Raw genomic sequence first — 24,676 nt, 5'->3', positions numbered from 1 at the left:
TCGTCACACGTGTGGGGACAATTTCCATTGAAAAGAACATGGAACAGTAATGGTTTGACAATGATACATATGTTTGTATATAGGGAAAAATTATTTCAATTGTACTATTCCTAGGTTACACTGCTGGCTTGTTTTCTTAGAAAACCTACAAAGATTTGCAGAGTCAATACAATAGGTCTGAGGGTTAGTACACCTAATAACAACACATAGACATGTTTTTCCTACTATAATTGCCAAAATGTCTATGTTAGTATTTATTATACCTAATAACAATTCAAACCTGCATTTTTATATAGCATCCAAACTTTTGCGACTGTGCCCACAATGATTCTTTCGAATTAAAATGTGAGGTGGGTCCAAATATTCAATGTAGGATGAATTCAGAGTCAAAACTTAGTGAGGGCATTGTCAATCCGGTGATGAAAAGGATGCGAGTTTATTGAGAGAACCTACACTTTATTAAAATGAGTAATACTTTTGATCTCATTTGTTAAAAAAAAATTACTTGTATTGTCTAAATAACATGGACATTCCACTTCATTTTAAATATAATGCTGATCTCTTTTTTTATAAAATCTGACACAATTATCTATTAATGTCATATTTAATATTTACTTAAAACTCGGGAATATTCATACTTAAAACTATTATCTATAAAAGAATATATATATTTTATATTAAAAAATAATAAATTATAATGAATATAATAGTCATTTAACAACTATAAATCAAAATCAACACTAACAAAGGAGGATAGTGTTATATTTAAAATTACAGAAGATGCCCCTTTTATTAAATTCACAAAAGATGGTTTTTAGTAGTAAGCAATTCTCTATTTAAACAATACCACTACTTCGAGTTTGAAAAACAATTGTGTTAAAATTAAAAATAATGAAATTAAAATCTTTGTATAACACAATTAAATTGCATTATAGTTCATTATTGTAAGTTAGATGTAATGCATTGAATAAGATTTATAAAGTTAGATGTAATGCATTGAATAAGATTTATAAGCATTAACCTCTCACCCGATTCTACAAAGAGTCTTGTAATCTAGTGATATCTTCTTTACTTTTTAAAATGGATGACGAGAATTCAAATTTCTAAAAAAGTAAAATGAATATATGAATAGTGTATGTGAATACTAAAACACAATAGCAATATTCAAAAGATTTGACCCTTGAATCAAGCAACGATTTAAGAGGATGATAAGAACGTGGACTGTGTGTTAACAAGTGAAGTTGTGAGATGTCACTATACTCGTGCTCTCGTTTTGGGTAGGTATATATGAAAGAGAGAGAGAGTGAGATTAATCTAATATAGGATGGTGGTATGCATACGTGTAATGATGTTTGTTTTCTCAATGGAAGTTTAATAATAGAGCCCAACACAGACAAATATAGGTACTAGTCATATTGCATCAACTCCGTTGATGTGATATTCCCAAGCTACATGTGATCGAGTATGTATTTGTTAGATGTTCTTGTCTTAGGTTGAATTCAATCGAAAAATGTGTTGAGTATGCATAACTCGGTATTTAATATCATTTAATAATTTAATTTTTTTGTATATATTGATAGTTAACACTATTTAATAATTTAAATTTTTAGATTAGAAAATATAATACAACGCTAAGTGTCCAATTTAAAAGTGTTAGATTCTGCTTATAACAGAAACAGGGTAATAATACTTTGAAAAGTGTGGCGGCTATTTAAGATCATTAATTGAATGAAATGAGTTACAAATAATTAAGTGTTACTATTAGATTCATCTCATTTAAAAGCCAAAATTAAACAATTTTAACTGTTTATAAATTGATACTGTTTAAGTAAGCACAATTCAATAAATCTCAATCAAACAAAGATTAATAATTTTTAGATCGATTTGTCTGGTACGTAAATTTGTATATTTTGATGTTAGTGAATGAAACTCGTACTTAAATTTAACTATTACACGTGATTAATAAAAATTCTTTAAATCAGACAAATCGATTGTAAAATAGATGCAAGTATCTTTGTTACACGTACTAGAATAATCCAGAAATGTCACTGCTGGAGGCTGCTGCCTCTTGTTATAAATTTTCAACATCCCTAACTTTGGCATCCGCAACACAAACAAATTACAACCCCACATATGTCCTCCTCACTCCTCACTCTGTACCACCATATATGTATATGACATGTGAGTTGAAAAGAAATGTGACACACTTCTTTTAGTGTTGATTCGGTCAACATGGGAAGCTTGATCATGTCGTTGATGCCATATATATATAGGGCATGTATATGAAGCACAATTTGAGCAAATGAGTGCATACACATCAAATTCTCCACTTTTGATAGGTAAGATATTAATGGATATAGATTGTGATTGTGATTGTGATTGTGATTAATTATGAAGCATGGATTTGGTGGCAGAAAAGCAAGATGTTGATAACAATCATTGTGAAAACCCCTTTTCTTAATTATTGGTTAAGGTTTGGATTTCCATTAGTTGTGCATACCCATGATGCAATTCAATGTATATTACCTTCAATTCAATGTATATTACCTTTGAAAAAAAAAAAAAAAGGAAGAAGAAGAAGAAGAAGGTAGAAAGGAAGGACCTGTTTGATTTGTAATTATGAAAACAGAAACTGTTCTCACAAAATTGAAAATACAAAAATCTCTACTTAGTTCAGACTCAGTTACAAAAATGTTTATTTTCAAAAAACTATAAAAGTTTGTTATTCGAGAACCGATTTTTGTTTTCTGAATTTTTGAAAACTGTTTTTAAAAATACAAATCAAACAAGCCCTACTTATCTATTTTCATTCTTAAAAATGGTTATTTTAGTTAATAATATAACCCACAATTAGTGCTGAAGAATCCGCTTACTTTTGTTTGATAATGACTTGACTTCTATTCTACTAGTTCTTTTACTATGCTTTAAAGTCGAGATTACATTAAGCACACTAATAATCAATCTCTCTGACTCTCTCTCTCTCTCTCTCTCTCTCTCTCTCACACACACACACACACACACACACACACACACACACACACGACAGAATGTTAAAAATTTACAATGATGTATTGCTCTTGTAAGAGAAACGCAAGCAGAACACGCGTGTCTATGGACCACAAGATTCTCTTCCTACTTTTAAGTTTTCGATCTAAACTTAGACCACCCATTTAACCATCTGCTGCCTACCAACATAGCTTTAAATCATATTTGCAATAATTTGAGCAACTGGCTTTTGGATACACACGGATCCAGCTCAAACGATAATTAGGTCTGAATCGAAGGTGCTATGTCGGCTCGATTACATATTGAATTTTAGAAGAACTAATCATGTGGTTGACATATCAGAAGGAAAATAAATTAAAAAAATCAACTTGAACCAATCCGATCTTACATGTATATAAATATATTCACTTTATAATTACGCTTTTAAAATTTATAATTGAGATGTTGTTAGAAAATAATAAAAATAAAATAAAAAATTTTGTTATTTAAAGAAATTCAATTCACTGAACCAACCTGTTCTTGTACGGATTGAATTGACGATCATTTGAATTATTCATCAATTTTTTTGAAATTTCGTTTCAAAAAATGCTAGATAGAAAGCAAAACTGGTTTGAATTTCTTGATATTAAAGTTATAAGTGTGTTTAATTAACATTGTGTTGAAATCCTCCTTTATGTCCCAAAATAACAAAAAAGAATGATTTTTATTCAAGCATGTGAAAAATTAATGCTAAACATGCGCCTTGGTTGTTGAGCAATTAAATCACATTATCCCAAACCCATGCTTTTTGTCCTACCATGAAAGCACTTGCGGAGGACTCTCCACTGGGTGCTTTACTTTTATATCATCATGAAGTTTTCTAAATTCTTGATTGAAACAAGTTAGTATCTTTTTACTATAAAGTAATTAGAAACTCATTGTTCAGTTATGGTGTATTTTGAATGTTATGTTCATTAGTATGAAATTAAAATTTTGAAATTAGAATTGATGAAATAGGAGAAAAATAATTCATAAATTTTTTTCTTTGTTCTGTTTATTGATTTGGTGCGCTGAGTGTTGGAAGGGAGTGTTGAGTAATTCCACCATAATTTGATTTTGAATCATATTACCATTGCAGTGCACCTGGGCCAAGGGCCTTAAAAAAATAACTCAAGGCCCTGGTCCACCCAAATGTAAGTCTTGGGCCTAAAAACATACTACGGCCTGGCTCTATGAGTTCATACATATGTCCACTGACGACTAGCCTTTGAGTAATTTTTTTTTGGGCTTAGAACATAGAACTCCCCTGTTATATACAAAAACTACATATAACCCCCTTAATTAATTAAAAATAAATAAAACCTGAACTAACATAAGTTGTCACCTTGCCCTTTTCCGTTACAGAACCGTTGAGGGACTACGAAACGATAATAATGCCCTTGATAGTATATTAATATTTTATTAAAATGAAATTGTGTTTTTTAAATGGCAATTATACCCGTGTGAAACAATGTCGTATTGGGGTACATGCCCTTCGTGTGAAACGATGTCATGTGGGGGTGTATACCCTTCGTGTGAAACGATGTCGTGTGGATTGTATAATCTAATAAAATGATTTTATGCCCTAAATTGTTGTGTTGTGTTTGTATGCATGCGCTGAGTGTTATGGAGGCGAGTGCTGGAAGCGAGTGTTGAGTGTAATCGTTGAAAGCAAGTGTAATGTACGTGTCTTGTGTCTATAATTGCTCAGTCGTCGAAAATCTTGGTGGATTCCAAGTGGTTCGTGTTACTTTTCTTGGACAAAATGATTGCGGTTTAGGGCTTCAAATAATCAACTTAAAGCTAACACAGGCTATGATTTAGGGCTTCAAATCATCAATTGGGGACTTCAATCAATCAATTACAGCTTCAATGAAGGACTATAACTTCAGTTATTGCTGCTATGGAGGATACCACCCCACTGAAACGAGAGAGAAGAATATAACAAAACTGAAGTTTTGATCTGTAAAGGCCCGTGCAATTTGTTTTATATTGAGAAGGGCTATTTTGTCATTACAAGAGAACAAGGGTATTTTGGTCAGCATAATGCAGGATGATACCACACCACTGAAATGAGAGAGAAGAAGATAACAAAACTGAAGCTTTGATCTATAAAAACCTGTGCAATTTGTTTTATATTGAAAAGGGCAATTTCGTCATTACGAGAGAACAAGGGTATTTTGGTTAGCATAATACAGTATATGGTGCACGTGATAAGACCCGTAAATTTTAGACAGTTGTTTTATATTGAGAAGGACAATTTCATCATTACGAGAGAACAAGGATATTTTGGTCAGCATAATACAGTATATGGTGCACTTGATAAGACTCATAAATTTTAGACGGTCAACTAATGGGAGGAGGGGGTGATATGATATACTTTTAAAAATATGAATAGATAATATAATAAATTATGTACTTGAGGTTAATAGACAGTTTTTGTAAACGACAGAGAGCTTCTTTTTACAAACCTGGGCCAATCGATCCCAAGCACCAGTACCCTACTATTAGGCTATCACACCACACCCTATGGTTTCACACGTTCAACAAATCATTTTAGCTTTTTCCCTAGCCCTTTCAACAAGAGTATTTTTCGAAAAACAGAAAAGAGATTTTTGTAATTCTAATAAACTTTAGGAAATGATTGTTCAGTTTACCCAAAAAAGTTATTACAAAAATTATAATAGTTTATAAACAAGTACAAAATTACTAAACATTAATAGTGTTATTAAGGTATAAAAACTAGTTAAACTACTCCTATTACATATCTTAAAAATAGAGTGTCTATTTAACACACAGTGACATACAGGGCATTGATGGAGGAGCCTTTTACTTGCAAAGCGAAGCTAGTACACGACGAGGCGGATCAAATGATCGCCGGGAGTGAAGCACAGCCAGATTATCCAGCAGTAGGACATCACCTTTTCGCCAAGGAATGGCAAGAGATTCCTCATCTAGGATTTTCAGGCAGTCGTGGATCATGTCAGCCGGCAAAGGTTGGCCATCCCCAAAGGTCACCGCCTTTACAGGGTCGTTTCGTGCATCTTTCCAGCCTGTATAAGCAGCCACCATGCTGTTGAACCATATCTTGCGTTGTCTGCTCTTGTCAACTTTAATACCTGGAATTGGACCCATTATTGTCTTCACTGATCCATCTTCCATCCATTCCAACTTCGTATTTTGCTTGGCAGCCCTGTAATATCAAATTCTCTGTTGAGCTACACTATATATTATACATGTCCTGTTTTATAACCTAGCTCATATTGGAGTGCTAAGAAAGTATTCATTTTATCTATTAAGCAGCAAAAATATTTAATTTATTTACTTCAAAATATGCAGCCATAGGAACTTAAGGCTAAGAAAATGCAATTCATTTTTGCAAGAAAATTTTTCTTAATTAAGAAATGCGGAGTAATTTAGTTACCACCATTTGTATGCATTACCAAACTAGCTCATTGCATCATCTCATTGTAGTTACATGTTATCTTCATCATAGTTTGCAACAGAGATTGAAGTCATGAGCAATTTGAATGGGAAGAGAGAGGGTCAGTGACTCAGTGCTATGTTCAGGGCAAATTTACTTGGATGATGATGATAGCAAGTTGGTCTAACCATTTTTCACAAACTCAGTTTTTGGAGAACAGCTCAATATATAAGATCAAATATGTAAATAAACTCAACATAATCTTATACCAATTATTCGGCTTAATTTCATAAATTCTTCTAATAACCATGCGAAATCTTCTTATAAACCACACAATGTCTCACACAATCCCAATTCATAATACTATTTTCTTTTTCTTTTTCATTTTTTTTAATCTTCCCGTACCTATCATTACCCTCAAATTCTCAATGAAAGAACAAACCTTTCCTCTGCGACGCTCTTATCCTTGGTCAAGAATGTAGACTTCCATCCACGGCCTATTGGCGATGAAGGATCATCGTCTTCCCCTAACACCCGAGTATAGATCAATCCATGTTCTTCCAATCGTTCAACAAATTCCGGGTACCTCTCCTTCATCCTCTCATATATGATATGGCTAAGAACTATAGGAGTTTCACCTCCACTTTGTGGTTCCACTTCACAAAAGAAAAACAATTTGGATGGGAACTCAGGAACCTGTTATATATATAGAACAATTTCAAAAACATGAATTGCTTTTTCCCAAATTGACAAACAAATAAGATTGACCCATTAACTACAATATAATGATTAAAGATTCTACAGTTATATGTGTTATATGTATCAATCTTCAACAATGTTATACAGTCCAAATTTCTTGTTCCACAAACACTTTGATTTGGAATCAAATTGTTTGGGAATTGGTCAAAAAGGTAAAAGAAGTGATAATCTTTGTCTATTTGAAATCAAATCTCATCTCTGTAACTGGCACAAAATGGAATTTCGGATATTAGAATAGTGATGTTGAGTAAATTGCAAAGTTTGCTTTAACAATTTACAAATCTCATTTGCCCCCAAAAGAATAAAACACTAAAAACTCAAAAAAATTACAAATCTCGTGAAGCCCGACCATTTTTCATGGGTAATTTTAAATTCTATCTAACCCCACTTTGAATTCCATCACATCTAGTCCAAATTAAAGGAATCCCATCTTTTTAATATCATATCTTGTAATATTCACCATTAAGACTCCATTATTGCAATATTTGGTGGGTTTATTCAATTAGCTTTAAAAAAACAGATATTTAGATACAAACACAATTGATTTCAACATCAAGTCAATTTATTTTTAACAATCACAATATGTATCTTTTTATTTTATATATATATAACATATATGAAAAGGAATTAATTATATATAAATAAACAATTATAAAAAAAATGTGTTTATTTAAATCTGTAAATGAGAAAAAATATAAAATAAAATGGCACGTAAATTGTCAAAAAAGTACCTGAGCCATTTCATGATGAAAAGGGATCTTCTGATCAGGAGGAGACTCATTGGCAGTGAAAACCCGACCAACAACGTTGGTCCTTGGGGCGGCGCCACCCACATACGGTAGTTCATCGAAGCCGAAAGCTTCGACGACGCCGTTAAAGTGAGAAGCAGTTGTTAACGGAAATCCTCTGAGGAGAATAGCCCCTGTTTTGTGAAGAATACAGTCCAACCATGGCTTCTGAGCTTTGATTTCTTCTACAACAATAGAGAAATTGTTTGGGACTGTGTTGGGGTTTGGAGATAGAACTGTAGGGAAGAGAATTGTATTGTTGTAGATCTTTTGCTGAGGTATTTTAATTTCTGTGAAGAAATTATTTTCTGGCATTTTCCTTATGGAGAATCCTCTCTCTCTAGAATTTTGATCTCTCTCCTACCTCAAGTGATCGTGATCATATTATACTCCGTATATGTGAATATATAAATAGAGGATGGGTGTTCGTAACTCCATGCAGCCTCGTGACGTTGCAGACTTTTTATCTGTTGTAATGTTGTGATTGGATGTGATGTTTTTGGTCCCTGTCACAACATGTCCAGATTCAATGAATCAGTGTATCTCAGTATCTGGCTTGGAATATGGAACATACTATAAACTTCATTTAAAATTTTAAAATTAATAAGGATAAAGTGTGGTAAAATCGATTTTGCAATTAATCCCTTTAGTTAATTGATTTGGTGCAATTTAAGAATAATGGTAAAAATTAAAAGACATATTTACTTTTATTTAAAATTATATAGTTTTGAAAGTTATACACTTGAGTTGATGACGTGGCTGTTAACAATCTCAACAGCCAATCAAAATGAGACAACTCAACCAACTATTTTGACAACTCAACCAACCTTATCACCCAACCTATCACAGACCTGTTAAAAAAAAGAATACAGTGGCAATCAGAAGAATACTGAAGTTCTTCTTATATAACAGGGTTGGGTTGCGAATCTGTGTGTATCTATATATATATATATTGAGTGCTTGGTGGGTATATATATGTGTGTGTGTCCGATAAAGTCTGATTAAGAATATATTTATATATATAGGATCTAATTCTCCATATACATCCCATATATGCAACCCATATATATAAATATATATTCTTAATCCTTTCTTAATTGGGTTTCCATATATATATATATATATATATATATAAGGTTTGATTCTTTCTTATCTCCTATGTATCAATATGGTTATATTTTATAATTTTTTAACTCTCTTCCTGTTTAATTAACTTAAAAAAATTCTGTCGTCCTCTTCAATATTGGTTGGTAGATAGGCGATGGAGGTGGGGAAGAGAGAGAAAGGTAACAAGATTGTTATGTATATAATGTGTTGTGAAGAAGATGAACAGGGATTTAACTATATATTTGTGTGTAATATATATATGTAAGACAGACGAGGCTCTTTGGGTGTAGTGGTCACAAGACATTAGTCTTTTCATGTAATAGAATAGCTTAGGAGGTTGTCTTTTTTTTTTTTTTTTTTTTTCCGTAGTAGTTAGGGGGGGTTTTATGCTAAGGGACACTTCACCCAATTAATAATTACATTCTCTAACAAAACAAGTTTGGCGAATTTTTTTTGTTTTTTTCATCGAGTGTATGAATTACTCCCACGTGCCCACAAAAAAAAAAAAAAAAAATCACCTTTATATTTTTTGAATCGTTCTAAAATAATTGTTTCAATTGAAAATTTAATATACTATTTTTTATAATTTTAATTTACGTCTTTATTTTAAAGTTATAATAACAATAAATTCATTATAAAAGAATATATTTAGAAATTCATTTCCTATCATTATGATAAAATTAAAAATTACATTTTAAGAAAGTTAAATATAAAAAAGAACCATATTATTTTTTTGTGAGATAGATGGAATATGATTAATTATAATAAAAATTATTAAAAATTATATTATTAAAAAGTTTGATACCAAAAAAAAATATTTGTGAGACGGAAGAAATATGATTAGTGGTCGGGGATTCAACCTCGAGATCTTATCTTCCCCAATAGGACATAAATTACTATTTACTCTAAAAAAATTTAAGTATTTGTATTTTGTAGGTGACAATACTTGGCAAGATAGCAACCCACTTTACTTGGATTCAATTTGTTTTTGAACAAAGATTTGGCCTCGGGATCGAATCAATTTTGTGATGTACATTTCTGAGCAATGAAGAAGCAACGTGAGGGGGGTATGAATCCTTTGAAGTGGATTCTCATGTTGTCACCTGCACTAAGTTTCTATGTGGTTTATATTTGGCCACGTTATTCTTTCCCATTTGACAATTGAGACCTTAAGCAATTACACCACTATTTATAAGTAACATTTTATCACCATTTGTAAAAATTAACATCACCATTTGTAAGAGGTAATATCACCCCTTAAAAAGTAAAGGTTGTTGACAGCCAAATACCTAATATATAAATAATATGTTGAATTGAGTTAGATTTACGTGTGACTATTAGTTTTTAGTACATGAATACCTTTTTTTTATGGTGGAGGTGGTTAGTGTGGTAATTAATATTAAACTTTGCTAAAAAAAAATTTTTGATGGTGAATGTGGTGAGTATGTTAATTAATATTAAATTTTGCTAAATTTTTTTCAAATATATGCCAAATATTTTTCAAAGATATGTTAAATAATTTATACCTAAGTGTATGCTTTTTTAATATTTGAAAAAAATAAATAAATAAAAAGTGGCTTTTTTCATTATTCATGGAAACATGAAGTGTTTTGTTTGTTGTCTAAAGTTAATCTAAGTGACTTTAATTTTGATTTAAATTCTTTAAATTAACATGTTAAAGTGTTTTTAAAATACTTTAATTTCAAATAATAACATAAATGAGATGTCGAATTGAGTTATGTTTATATGTGACATTATTTAATTTGCATTATGTGAATACATTATTTTGAAGGTGAAAAAGGTTTTTAATTTTTTGTAATTGGTGCACCCAAATGCTGCCTCAAGAGCTATTAAATGAAAAATGATGTGGCAAAATATAGGCCACTTAAAACTCACTATGAGGGACCGTATAGGATTCTCACTGTAGAGGATTTGCTCCCACATGAGGGGAAGCTAGTGTTTTGAAAAATCCGTGTGCAATTAAAATATTAATAAAAGGGGTTCAAGTCTCCAATCTCCAAGAATAGTGTAAAACTTTTTTGGGACACAAATATAAAATGTTTTTTTTCTCATTACCATAAAATAAAATAAAATAAGTAAAATGCTTTTTCAAATTCCAACAAATTTTTACACCCTATAAACTTTAGACTTTTTGGCATCAAATATATATATATATATATATATATATATATATATACATATATATATATATATATATATATAAATTCATGTATGATTAATCTAATTTTTATTTTTAAAATCATAATTAATTAGTTTAACATATTAAAAAAATTATAAAATAATGGGAAAACTCTATTGAAATTTTGTTAAAAATGGTAGAGACTCAACCATAGGCTAAAATCATTGTTTTAATAAAATTGATATGATTTTTACCATATTTTTGTTAGAGTGTTTCTCAAGTTCATCATAATGCTTTATTTGAGGTGTAGAAAGCTTTAGTTGAGGGGGAGCTATGAAGAGCTTGAAGTGGAACTATGAAGAGATCTTTATTCGAAGTAGAGTTATGGTAGAGCACGTGAAAACATAATCTAATCATGTGTTGATTACATGAATGATTTGGGAGTTGTTGTCTAATTTAGTTACTGCCAAAGTTGAATTAGTTCAAATGACATTTAACCGGTTCAAGTGTGGCGTCGACTTTTGTCTACTGCTAAAGTTGAACCAATTCAACCTGGATAGTGAGATTTTGGAAGTTGTGAGAAACAATTTTCGAATCAGTTTTGGAAGCCAGAAGACTTAGGGAAAAGGCTATAGATTTGGGAAATAAATTGTACCTGCTATTTTAGAATTGGGGAATACTTATCCAACAAGGAATTGGATTTTGAAGACTCTATAAATAGAGATGGGTATGAAAGGTTTAGAGAGAAAAAAGAGAAAAAAATGTAAGGGGTTTAAAAGTAAGTGTTGTGAGGAGATGGGAGAGCTAGTATATGTAATTTCCGAATGTATACATGTAGCCTCAAAAGAGATGATGAGTGAGTTAGTAGGGTTTTAACATTGGGTTGTATATTTTCTTCCTTGATTCATAATATTGAAAATCTCTCTCCATGGACGTAGCTCTAGAGTTGGGTGAACCATGTAAAACATTGTGTTATGCGTGGATGAGTTTGATTGTTATCTCCATATATATTTCTGTTGATGTGATGATGTTTCCGCTATGTGTGATAAATGAGGGATTTAACTCTCAACAATAGCCGACTGTTGATGAGTTGGAGTGAGTTAATTTTTCCCCAACAACTGGTATCAGAACCAATAGTGGGTCCAGAGCCTGTGGTTGGTCCTGAAGATCAGAACTGAAGATTGTGCGAAGTTTGTCAGAGTAGAGGATGATCATGAGATACTATGAAGATTTAATCAGAGTTGATGATGACACGAAGGTATGAAGAAAATTAATGGTTTGAAGACAAAGGCCTATGGGGAACAAGTCTTGGGACAAGCCAGAAGATGCTCGTTTTCAAGATGGGGCAAAGGTAATAGGTGTGAAGCCCCTGAGGAACAAGTCTCAGAACAAGCCAGAAGATGCTCGTTTTCAAGATAGGGCAGAGGTGATAAAGATGAAGACCATGAGGAATAAGTTTTGGGGACAAGCCAGATAAGGTGTTAGTTCTCAAGATGGGGTAAAGGTGTGAAGAATGAAAGGATTTATTCTAAATTCCTAATAAAAAAGCAAAGGGAAATATGAAAAGTGCAGAGAAGAGGTTTGTTGCTTTGAGCCAGAAAAGTAATTGAAGAAGATGAGTTGAAATTTGGTGAGTTGTCAAGCATAAGCAATTGAACACCAACGGGGTGGATAGAGAAGATAGAAGAAAAAAGAAAAATGATGAATTTGAGAAAAAAAAAAGTGGAGATTGTTAGAGTATTTCTCAAGTTCATCACAATGTTTTTTTTGAGGTACAGAAATCTTTAGTTGAGGTGGAACTATGAAGAAATGAGATGGAATTATGGTAGAGCATGCATGTGAAGACATAGTATAATCATGTGAATGATCTGAGAGGTTAAAGATGTTGATTCTTGTTGTGGACTTTGGTTACTGCAAAAGTTGAACCAGTTCAGATAGCGCTAAACTGGTTCAACTTGACAGTGAAATTTTGGAAGGTGCGGGAAAGAGTTTCCTAATCAGTTTTGAAAGCGTGAATACTTGGGCAAAAGGTTGTAGATTTGGGGAAAAAATTGTACCTTATATTTTAGAGTTGAAGACGAATATGGTAACTCTTTGTAGGCAAGTTGGGGAATACTTGCCCAACAAGGAATTGAATTTTGAAGACTTTATAAATAGACATGGTATGAGAGGTTTAGAGAGAGAGAAAAGAGATAAAAGATGTAAGAGGTTTAAGAGTGAGTGTTGTGAACAGAGGGGAGAGTAGATGTAATTCCCAAGTGTATACATGTAGTCTCAAAAGAGATGATGAGTGAGTTAGTGTGAATTTTGACATGTGGCTATATATTCTCTTCCTTTTCATAATAGTGGAAATCTCTCTGGACGTAACCTTAGAATTGGATGAACCATGTAAAATATTGTGTTGTGTGTGGATGTATTTGATTGTTATCTCCATATATTCTTATGTTGATGTAATGTATGATGAATTAATGATGCTTCCACTGTGTATGATGAAGGAGGAATTTAACTCTTAACAATAGTCGACCGTTAAGTAAATTGGAGGAAGTTAAATTTTCCCCAACAATTTTAGGGTTACTTAGTCACTAGGATCATCCACTTTTAAGACCCAAGCCCTTAGTCTTACCTACAACACTACTTGTATACGGGCGAAATTTAAAAAAAAAAAATTAAAAAAAAAAAAAAAACCTGAAAATTAACAATTTGTGGAATTTGTTTTAAATCGTGTTTTTCTTTACAATCTCAATCCATAATATTATATTCCTCTTACTTAGTATTAGATTCATTACCCAGAATGTTAATTGATTGATTACAAATATGTAATTAGATAAGGTGGGATAAACAAAACTGTGACAATTGTAAAAGTATAAAATTATATATAGGAAAGGATGGTAATATAAGGATAAAGAAAGGAATCTACGATATTTGGTAACTAATTTGGATTTATTACAGGAAAATCAACAAAGAAAGCGCAACAGAAAGCAAAAAGATCTATCGATGGTTTTAAATCATACGGTTTCAAAGGGCATAATTTGACCGACTCTAAAAAAGAAAAATTGTTGTACAACAAATAATTTCATTCATGATTTGTATATAGTGTGTTTTATATGTGGTGAGTCTAGTTAGTTTAGTTATAAATGAAATAATGAATGTAGAATTGCACTGCAACTCACATTTATTTGTTATAATAGTAATGAGATATTTATAAAGAAATTATTAGATGGTCCTAATCTATTTGACGCTTGGTTGACTAATTCAAGAAAAATATTTCAATCATATAACTTTATAATTTATTAATACATTTTTGTGGAGTCATTTTCTCAATCTGAGAATCTGTATTTAATTGGTCCATCAAGTGTTAATGATCCAAGACCATTTAATAATTTTTTAACATCTTATGAGCCATAAAACACGTATACTTTTATAAGAGTAACAGTCTGATACTTCTATAAAGTATCTAATGTTATAGAGCACTTATTTAATAAATTTTGAAGATTAAAATATAATATTTTTAATAATAATAATAGAGTATAATTGTTAAAAAAAAAAAAGTTAACAACCTAACACTTTATATATATATCCAGATTATCCAGCATCCAGCAATAAGACGTCACCTTTTTGCTAAGGAATGGCAAGATATTCCTTATCTAGGATTTTCAGGCAGTTGTGGACGATGTCAGACGGCAAAGGTTGGCCGTCCCCAAAGGTGACCATCTTTACAGGGTCGTTTCGCATAAGCTGCCACCATGCTATTGAACCATATCTTCCTTTTGTATGCTCTCGTCAACTTTAATACCTGGAAGTGGACCCATTATTGTCTTCACTAATCCATCTTCCATCCATTCCAACTTCGTATTTAGCTTGGCAGCCCTGTGATATCGATCAAATTCTTTGGTGAGCTACACTATATCATACATGTCCTGTTTTAAGGCTAGCTCATACGGAGTATATATTTACCCAAATTATATTATGCCCAAATGGAACTTTACACATTTCCAATACATGTTCCCTTAAATCTTTGTGTTTTTCGTGTAGTCGTTTGTTTAATTTATTTTATTATGTTATTAGTTCGCAATGGCATTTCATTTTGAAAGGGCAGAGAAGGTTGCTGGTTCATTACCCTCAAATGATTATTGAGAAAAAATGTGCAATTAGGTAAGGGATCAAAGAGCAAACCTTTCTTCTGCGACGCTCTTGTCCTTGGTTGAGAACGTAAACTTCCATCCACGGCCTAAAAACCACTAAGTATCGTCGTCTTCCCCCAATACCCGAGTACAGATCAAGCCATGTTTTTCCAATCGTTCAACAAATTCTGGGTACTTCTCCTTCATCCTGTCATATATGATATGGCTAAGAACTATAGGAGTTTCACCCCCACTTTGTGGTTCCACTTCACAAAAGAAAAACAATTTGGTTGGGTAGTACAACTTCAAATATACATGAATTGCTTCTCCAAATTGACCAACAGCGACAGATTCAGGAAATTGTGTGAGGCAGGCAATTTTAAAAAGAAAAAATTGCCAAGTATATATATAGTACTAGAAAATAAATTCAATGGGCTGTCACTCACTAGATCGAACAACTCCGAGAGTTTCACAATTAATGATCTTACAGTTATTTATAGTGTTAGGATACTGAATGGAACAACTCAGATTGATTTAGTTAAAACCAAATTGATCTGAAACCCTAAAAGAAATGATAGTATTTGAAATCAAATCTCATTTATGTGATTGTCACAAAATGGAATTTAGGGTGCTATAACTAGAATGGGGGAGTTGAGTAAATTGCAAAGTTCGCTTTAACAAATTTCCTATAAATTATGTTATGTCCGATCATTTTTCATAGGTAATTTTAAATTCTATTTCAATCTAACCCCACTTTCAATTCCATCTATTCCAAATTAAGAAAATCCTTTCTTAATATTATATCTGGTCATATCTTGTATTTAAAAATATAATAGATTCTTAAAACACAAACGCAATTGATTGCAACATAAGTCAGTTAATTATTGTTAGAAATCAAAATATTTATCATTTTACTATAAATACACAGTAGAAGGGAAATAAGGATGAGGAATTATTAAGTTTAGGGACCTTTTAAAAGTAAGTGGAGTGCAATGGTAGCACGTAAATTGCCAAAAATATATTTACATGAGACATTTCATGATGAAAATGGATGTTCTGCTCAGGAGGAGCCTCATTGGCAGTGAAAACCCAACCAACAACGTGGATCCGACGGGCAACGCCACCCTTATACGGCTGCTCATCGTAGCCGAAAGCTTCGACGACGTCGTTAAAGTGGGAACTGATATCAATTTAATTTACTCCGAGGGAGATTTGCTCCAACTCCCTCTTAAAGAAAATTTGGTACATGCCCTATGTATTTCATGTGGTGTGTCGTCTGGACCAATTAAATTTCGTGTTTGAGTTTTATTCTAACTTCTATTGACAATACTTGTCTCCCCATATTAATAAGAAGGAACTTCTTCTACACTATGTGGCACAATGATAAGATGCAAAGATTGTTAAGCAAGAAATTCAATGTTTGGTTCAACTTTTGTCACTTACCTCAACTTGAATTGAGTCCACCCATAGCTTGGCCAACTAGTTGGAATGCTAATTTATATTATCTACGGTTTTTTTTTTTTCCGAAAATTAAAGCAATTTTCATTAAGTAAAGAACTTTACAAAAGTTGGGCTTGGCCCATAAGAGAAAGCAGCCCAAGGCTGCAATACAAGTCCAAACTAGGACATATATAAAGCAAGATAACCACCACTAACTGCCGTTAATGGAGCATCAATACATTCCGGTGAAAAAAAAGGAGGGCTAAGCCTTGATGTCTCAGTCCGACGGCCGGGGAGGAGGCCTACAGCATGAGGGAGATAAATTCCAATCCATGAGGATCAATTTCGCCGAAGCGCATTCTCTCAGACAACCTAACTTCAAAATACCTGCTATTGTGGAGCAAACTTTTGCATAGACGACTCTCTGGGATGATTTGTGTCCTTTGAAAATTCGAGCATTTCTCTCTTCCCAGGTATGGTATACCAAAGCTGATATGCATAATTTCCTATGCAGGTTAATTGGGGTATTTGTTTTCCATTTAGTACTGATCCATACTACAAGATTCTCCCAACTTGTAATTGTTGTGTGAATGTTGCTCTTGTATTTGATAAAACGCCATAGAGGGGAGGTGAAGTTGCAATTAAAAAATAGATGATCATGAGACTCACCTGATATGTTGCAGAGGGAACAAATGTTATGATGTTTAGCCATAGATTTACTGTCGAGTGTTGGTAGTTTGCATTGAGCAGCCAGCCGAAAATTGAATTTCATTCTTGGTATGGTTAGAGAGTGCCAAACAAGGTTGTGCCATGGGACAATAGGAAGGTCACCTACCATGTGTGCCACAGTGTGTTTGAATGAGTAGTTGCCATTAGGTGAGACTGTCCACTTCTTACTATCACTTCTAGAAGGGCATGGAGGTGGTATTGCGAGCAATTCAGGGATTGCACTAGTAAGAAAGGGAGGGAATGACCAGTTGTTGTCGACAATGAATGTATTCATAGTTTTTGTACCATTGAAACCAGCTGCAGTGAGTAGATGAAGTGGAAATCTTGAACTTAAAGGACCCCCTGGAGCCCAATTGTCCCACCAAAAGGAAGTGTTAGCACCATTGCCTATAGAGTACTTTATAAGTTGTCTAGCAGGGTGCCTTAGTTGGAGAATTTTTCTCCAACTCCAAGAGCATGGCTGAGGGTAGTTCAATGACCATAGGTTTCTGGACTTCAGTAGGTGAGAGTGGCACCACCTTACCCACAATCTATTTGTGTCTTCTTTGAGAATGTCCCAAATGAATCTAATTATTCCAGCCTTGTTTGCAATCTCCAAATTGGGGATCCCCAAACCACCTGCAGATTTAGGACTGCACACCCTGCTCCAAGCTACCTTAGAACCTGAAGACTTCATTTCTGGCCCTGACCACAGAAATCTCCTAAAACTCTTGTTGAGTTCATCAATTATTTCCTTAGGCAGAATAAAAATATTGCACCAGTAGTTTTGAGTTGACACCAACACTGAATTTATCAATTGGAGTCTACCTGCATATGAGAGAGATCTTGAAGTCCAGTTAGTGATTCTGTGAGTGATTCTGCTTACCAACAAACTGCAATGCTGAGACTTCAAATTTGTAAAAATCAATGGCACTCCAAGGTATCTGACTGGTAGTGTGCCTGATTGAATACCTAGCAATGTAGAAATTTGATGCTGAGTGTGGTCATTTACACCAGAAAAATAAACCTTTGATAGGTTGATGTCTAGGCCTGACATAAAGCAGAAAAGATCAAGAGCTGATTTGAGGACTGAGACTGATGTAATATCTCCATGGCAAAATAGTAACAAATCATCTGCATAGGACAAATGAGTGATTTTGTGTTCTCTGCACCTCCAATGGAACTTGAAAGAGGGCACCCTTCCCACATAATTGTTGACAATAGAGGAGAAAGCATCCATAACAATCACAAACAGGAAAGGGGAAATGGGATCCCCTTGCCTAAGACCCCTTTTACCTTTTAAAAAACCTTGAAACTCACCATTTAGAGCAATTGTAAATGAGGGAGAAGTGATGCATGCCTTGATGAGAGAAATAAATTTTAGAGGGTATTTTAGTAGAGAAAGGCAGCTAATAATGAAGTCCCACTTCACTCAGTCAAATGCCTTCTTTAGATCCACCTTGATTGCACATCTTGCTGGTCTTCCATGCTTGTGATACCCTCTTAGTAACTCATGTGCTAGTAGTATAGGATCTGTTATCCTCCTTCCATGGACAAATGCTGACTGGGATTGGTCAATGAGGTGAGGCAGTGTGGACTATAATCTTATTGCAAGCAATTTGGAGATGCACTTGTATAAGGTGTTTACATAAGAGATAGGCATGTAGTCATGAAGTGTAGTTGGGTTTTGGCATTTTGGAACCAAGGCAATGTAGGTGTTGTTTGCCTCTGCAAGTAATTTTCCATTTCTAAAGAATTCAGAGATGGCCTTTATAACAGATCTCCCCACAATGTCCCAAGCTTTTTGGAAAAAACAAGGCATTATAGCCATCTGGACCAGGAGCTCTATCCTTATTTAGCTTCATCATGCAAGTCTGTATTTCCAAAATGGTTGGCATATCTTGAAGATAAGAGTGCAGATTGGATGGGACTTCCTTAGTGATAAAAGGTGTTAGGTCAGTGATTTGGTGGGTAGTAGGGGGAGAGTAACCAAGCAAGGCTTGAAAGTGGTTAACAACTTGAAATTTAATTTCCTCCACATCATGAATTGTTCTGCCGTCATCCAAAATGAGGGAAATTATCTTCTTCGTATTATTTTTGGATGTGATTGACCTGTGGAAATAGGATGAATTACAGTCCCCAAGCTTCAGCTATAACATTCTTGACTTTTGCCTTAGAGTATCCTCTTGTAGTCTCCCCAATCTCAAGAGATCTGTTGTTAAAGCCCTTTCAATTCCTCTGAGAATGGTGTCACCAGGTGCTGCATCCAGGTCCATTTGGCAAGTTTGGAGTTCCAGTTGCACAGCATGCATTTTTAACTCTAAGTCTGTAGACTCTCTAGCACATGAAATTCTTAGGATAGGTTTAAGTAACTTGAGTTTTTGGACAACTTGGAACATTGCAGTTCCTTTGATGTAAGTGTTCCAAGCCTTAAGAACTGAAGAGTGGAAATCATGGTGAGTGGTCTATGCATTAAAGAACCTGAAGGGTATATACCTCTTTGGTGAGTTGAGGTCAATTGTAATCAAGATTGGGCTATGATTAGAGATGCCTGGGGTGAGGAAATTGCATTCTGAAATTGGAAATGAGGATGTCCACCTTTGGTTAACCAAAGCCCTGTCGAGTTTCTTTGCAATGCAAGCTTCTCCTATACTTTTGTTGGACCAAGAATAGAGAATACTACAGAATTTTAGGTCCTCCAATTCTGCAGATTGGAGACACTCCTTGAAATCTGTCATAGCTGATGACCATTTCCTTGAACCACCAAATTTCTCTCCTATATTGGGAATGGCATTGAAATCCCCCATTAATAGCTATGGAGAGTCTGCAAAGATGGCTGAATGGTGGATTATATCATCCCATAGGATCTGTCTTTCATTGGCACAATCAGCAGCACAGATGAAGGTAGTGAAAAATGAGGTATGTTGACCAATAACTGAGATGGAACAATGGATTGCTTGTCTACTGCAGTTAAGAACTGAGAGATTAACATTGCTTGGGTTCCACATAATCCATATTCTTCCTAATTCAGAGAAAGAATAGTTGTCTGTAATAGATCAGTTAGAGGCAATAAATCTGTGGATAGCTGCCACATTCAGCTTAGCTACCTTATTTTCCACTATGGAAACAATATCCAGTTTTCTCTCAGAGATTAATTTCTTAATCTTTGATTGTTTAGCGGGTTGGTTCAACCCTCTAATATTCCATATGAGGAGAGAAATCATGAGAAAGGTGGAGAGAAATGACCTCCAAGATGCTTTGAGTCAACTGAGTAACCCTTCGGCATCAACCCAGGTTTGGCATTCTCTTTCATCCTTGCAATTTCTTCAAGCTTCTTGCTGTCATGTTCCTTTTATTGACTGGCTGGATGCTGCAACCAGGATCACTGAGTGAAGATAGTGGTTGAAAGTAGGGGGATGTGGTCCACTTGGCATGAGTTGGAGAAACTGTTGCTGCAATAGTCTTATTGCATCCCTCAACTGTAGGCTTGAGAAACTTGGAATTCCTGTTCTTCTTCTTTTATGGGACTGTAGTTGGATAGGAGTAGCGTTGGACTGGTATTTTGGAAGTGGTATGCTTGTAGGAGGAGGGAGTTATGGTTGCTGATGGGGAGAAATTAAGTCTCCTACTACATAAAGGGGAATGTGGTGATAGAGGGGGAGAATTATATGACTGTGAATCTGAGATGGAATTGCTGACCCTTATATTATCCATGTTGACATGAAGAAATTATTATTATTTTTATATTTTTTCATGACAAGAAATACACACATATTCTTACTCACATGCATTTTGCTCACACCTGAATCTGTCACATTTCCGCTGCAAAATGTTGTCTACACCATCTTTGTTTTGAACAAAATTTGATACATATCCTATGTATTCCATATGGTGTGACGAGACCCATTTTGAACGTGTGTATTTTGCTGATAATTAGTTAAATGTGGAATTATATCTCAAACCTTTGCAGGAAATCTTGTGTTGCTCATAAAGTTTAACAAAATTTATGATCATAATATTAAATATTTAATTTTTTTTAGAAAATGTTTATCTTAAATTTGTTGTTCAAGTTATACATAGTGAATCACATCCTGAATTTGTGCTCGAAGGGACGAGCGAGGCACTCCATGGTCCATACCCGTCACCCCATTAACATCCCCACTGCCTCAAATAAATCTTGTGTTTAGTACTTACTTCCACAATGATAAATGACAATTCTTTTTAAATTTAAAATATGCAATCGAAAAAATAAAAAAAAATCGTAACTTTTTTTTGTCTTATTATGATGCAAAATTCAGCACGATTCCAAACCAAATGTACTCTGATGGTTAAATTAGTAATTGATGATTTATCTAACAAATAAATGAATTTTGTATTGATGGTAGTAATATCCTGTCAGAAAATCTTGCCTTCTCCATTCATGAATTGGACACTTATTAGGAAGAGTAGTCGTAGGTGGAAAAAAAAAAATAGGTAAGTAGTAGTCTATTTTCTTACAAGTCCAATCCATCTTGGACTTTCTTAGTTGTCTAGTACAGTAATCCTTATCATGTTCAAAATTTAAAGTAGGTACAGGTCACTCACTCTTGAAAGTTTTTCATCATTCAAAATTATTTGGTCCCAACTAATCCCAATATAACACGTAAATAAATATATTAACTTTATTTAAATTTTTACTTATTATGATAGATCCTGTCGAGATCATATAAGCCGAACCATGTAATACATTCTCTTCGCTCATTGTGTCGTTATACTACAATAGTCAGTGGAGAATGTTGTTTGTCATTGTTGGAAGCAAAATATTGCTTGCTTTTCTCATGTGTTTACTTATTATTTTGAATTTATTTTTGTCTGTAGTTATTTGTTTTCCTTTCTTTATACTTTAACCTTGTTTTCATTCACTAGTTGTATTTCTATTATCAAAATCTCTAATTTTTCAAATTAGCTGGTTATACCTACTTTTTGCATTTGGAAATTCTCCATAAGTATCAAAGCAATAAGAAAAAATAAATAAATAGAGGTAAGAGTGAAAATAAATCTACGTGCCAAAACTCATTGGCAGGACTATCAGTCTATGGCCCTTAAAAATCGAAAATCTGCCTACCAACGATCGTGGACAGAGATAGACTATGCTAGACAAAAGGGTTACAGGGTTAGTCCCCTGAAAATTTTAAAACTCTGTAGACACCTGATTTTCAGGTAGGTCCCAGATTATCACAAAATAATAAATGGTAAGGTAAATCTTGCAACACGATGGAATCCGAGATGGATTGAGAGAGGTGGAAACAAAGGCAAACAAAAGAGAGAAAGAGATGGCAGTGTATATAGAAAACACCATTGACTCCTTGATCTATCTTTTAGGGGTTGTGAAGACAACCCATCTAAGAGAGAGAGTTTAGAGCTCTCGATCTAAGAGGAATTTTCCTGCTTGTGTCTGCCCTTTTCTTGGCCTTAGGTTATTTCCTTTTATAGGCCAAGTGAAGGTGGGTGATGTCATCAATGACATCACAAGGTCCATTAACAAAATAATTAAAAGAGATTAATTTCCCATAAAAGAGATTAATTTCTCAAATAATTATAAAGTAACGAGTTAAATAAGATGGAGTTAAATGTTCGAGAGTCAAGATGGTATTTCTCTCTCTGCAAGTCAGGCCGAGTGTCAACTCGGCGAACCCTGGACTTCAGCCACCAAACCAAAACCTCCTCAGATCCCAGGAAATCCTGAGTCTTGCTCTCAACTCAGGTCATCGTTCTTCTATTCAAAGTATGTTGATGTCGTGGTAACTTTAACCGTTGACCATGTTATGTGGGCCATCGCTACTGATGTGGCGTAACTCGTAGACCATTTCACCGAGCTATGTAGGCCATTGTTGATGATATGACGTTTGCCATGTGGACTTGAAATATTGGTATCCACAAACTCAAATAAATTAGCCTTCCTTTGAATAATGAGCTCGAAAATATTTATTAAAAAAAAAAAAAAAACCTAACATAGAGCAAGAGACTGTGAACTCTGAAAATTCGTGAATTGTGTAGCAAAACAAAAGCCTTCTTTTATATATATATATATTTTTTTTCTTGGTAAGAAACTCTTACACTTAGATAATAATCCAAATCATCTATCTTTTAATTTAAAAACAAAAAAAAAGATATATCACTAAAAATGTATACAAAGATACTTATTGCAAAGAAAAATACATTATAATTTATAAATTTTAAATTTATTTTTACGCTAATAGTTCAATCTCTCCAACTAAAAATTTTAGGTTCTGTCCCAACCAACAATCATGACAAATTTACAATGACTATTAAGCCTACTAATATTTGGGTGGCCATGTATTAATAGATCCTAGTTAACAGTAATTTTTTTATGGATCCAAGTTAATATCTCTTTTTTTTTTTTCGAACGATTAATTAATTTATATAATATATAACAGTCTCACACTAAATCCACACTTCAAAAAGGAACCTCAACAATTCAAGCCTCCTAGAGGCAGGGTGTGTGAGTGAAGTATACATTATACAACATGACGATGGACATAATGAAATCCCAATAAACAAATAAATAAATTTGGTATATCTAAATTTAGCCCAGTTTAAAAAATAAAAAATTATTATTAGTATTAATTCAGATAAAAAAAATAATAGTCTATTTCATTGACAATTTCTGAATTAGTTTTTGAAATTTACCATAAACAATGATATGTCAAAATTTATTTATGATTGTGGTGAGAATCATCTTGATCTTAATTATCACTTTTACAAATAGATCAAATTAATCAACCTAAATATCGTAATTTTAAAAAATTTAGAGCAATGATATATTATACTATTTGGGACTCATCATGTCCAGGTCCCATATTAACAATCAAAGGAATGGAGAGCGTCGGAGCAACTATTTGACTACCCCAATCATTTTTTAAAAATCAATTCTTTTTTCTTTTTTTATTTCTTTTTTCTTTTTTCTTTTTTTTTTCACCTAAAAAATCAAATGACCTGCCCTCACAAGAAGTGACTCATTCGTTTCATAGTTGGTGAAACAACTCATCCAACAGTGGTTTACATGAATTTCTCTAGAAAATTCCACATGTTAGAAAATCATAGTGTGACATATAAAGAAGTCGAATAATAAATAATTTTTAAAAATATAAAAATAGCCCGCCTC

The 24,676-nt window shown here is 33.4% G+C and overlaps 1 protein-coding gene across 1 annotated transcript; it reads right to left on the bottom strand.

Moving 5' to 3' along the window:
* Nucleotides 1-5,649: 5,649 nt before the first annotated feature.
* LOC132285748 (clavaminate synthase-like protein At3g21360) lies at nt 5,650-8,411 on the bottom strand. Its single transcript, XM_059787945.1, has 3 exons — nt 7,939-8,411; nt 6,891-7,144; nt 5,650-6,217 (listed from the first exon to the last, which is right to left on the bottom strand). The coding sequence occupies exons 1-3, from the start codon at nt 8,308-8,310 to the stop codon at nt 5,854-5,856; spliced, it is 990 nt and encodes a 329-aa protein (XP_059643928.1). The 5' UTR covers nt 8,311-8,411; the 3' UTR covers nt 5,650-5,853.
* Nucleotides 8,412-24,676: the final 16,265 nt, after the last annotated feature.

This window comes from Cornus florida, unplaced genomic scaffold (genome assembly GCF_030987335.1).
Source record: "Cornus florida cultivar Cherokee Brave unplaced genomic scaffold, ASM3098733v1 CherokeeBrave_3.0.0_Hap2_Chr11, whole genome shotgun sequence".
NCBI lineage: Eukaryota > Viridiplantae > Streptophyta > Magnoliopsida > Cornales > Cornaceae > Cornus > Cornus florida.
Note: the sequence above shows the minus strand (reverse complement) of the source record. Positions and strands in the feature narration are given on the sequence as shown.